Source organism: Rhincodon typus, chromosome 16 (genome assembly GCF_021869965.1).
Source record: "Rhincodon typus isolate 14 chromosome 16, sRhiTyp1.1, whole genome shotgun sequence".
NCBI classification, from domain to species: Eukaryota; Metazoa; Chordata; class Chondrichthyes; order Orectolobiformes; family Rhincodontidae; genus Rhincodon; species Rhincodon typus.
The window spans coordinates 2,623,166-2,623,848 of record NC_063347.1 but is presented as its reverse complement, the minus strand read 5'-3'; the positions used below and the strand labels follow the sequence as shown (position 1 = coordinate 2,623,848).

The 683-nt window shown below is 55.6% G+C and overlaps 1 protein-coding gene across 1 annotated transcript in view; it reads right to left on the bottom strand.

The window, feature by feature from the left end:
* LOC109925880 (sodium- and chloride-dependent taurine transporter-like) overlaps positions 1-683 on the bottom strand; it is a 40,647-nt gene that overhangs the window by 20,842 nt on the left and 19,122 nt on the right. The window contains exon 7 of the mRNA XM_048606664.1: positions 424-606. Coding sequence (XP_048462621.1) covers positions 424-606 — 183 coding nt within the window. The remainder of the gene's footprint in view (positions 1-423; positions 607-683) is intronic.

The window sequence follows — 683 nt, the reverse complement described above, 5'->3', positions numbered from 1 at the left end:
CCTGCCCCCATGTCCCCCCCAGTGTCCTGCCCCCGAGTTGCTCCACTCCCACAATGCCTTGCCCAAGCGCAGGTTGGCTGTTCCATGTGGCAATCCCATTCCTGACCCCTGTCCACTCCCCCACCCCCACCTCCCCAACTGGACTGGATGGGAACAGGGTGCTGAGGTCCATTGTAGTCATTGTCAATGGGCCCAGGACCAATCGAGTCTGTAGAGAGTATGGAGTGAGCATTGCCCAGGGGGCGAAGCTGTGTCCTGTTACTGCCTGAGCCCTGGGCCTTGATGGAGCCAGGATCCTGAGCCGTTTCACTGGGGCTGACAGCACATGACGAAGCATTATAGCACACCGCTCTGTACACAGAGACAATCTACCTCTCCCTCTCCCGTCTCTCTACCACCAAGCACCCCCACCTCGCAGAATCAGCTGGGGTCTGGTGGTGTTTTGGGGGAGGGGCTGGGGGTTTCACTCACCTGTGGGTCACCGAGGCGACTAATGTCAGGATACAGATAAAATTTGATTCCCTGAGCTGCTCCTGGCAAAGTGACTCCACGGATCAACAAGACCAACAGCATGAGGAAAGGAAATGTCGCAGTGATATAAACAACCTGGTGAAGAGGGACACAGACCAAAACAAGAGTTTCCATTAACTCCAGCATCTCCCATCGTCAGCTGGATTCAAACA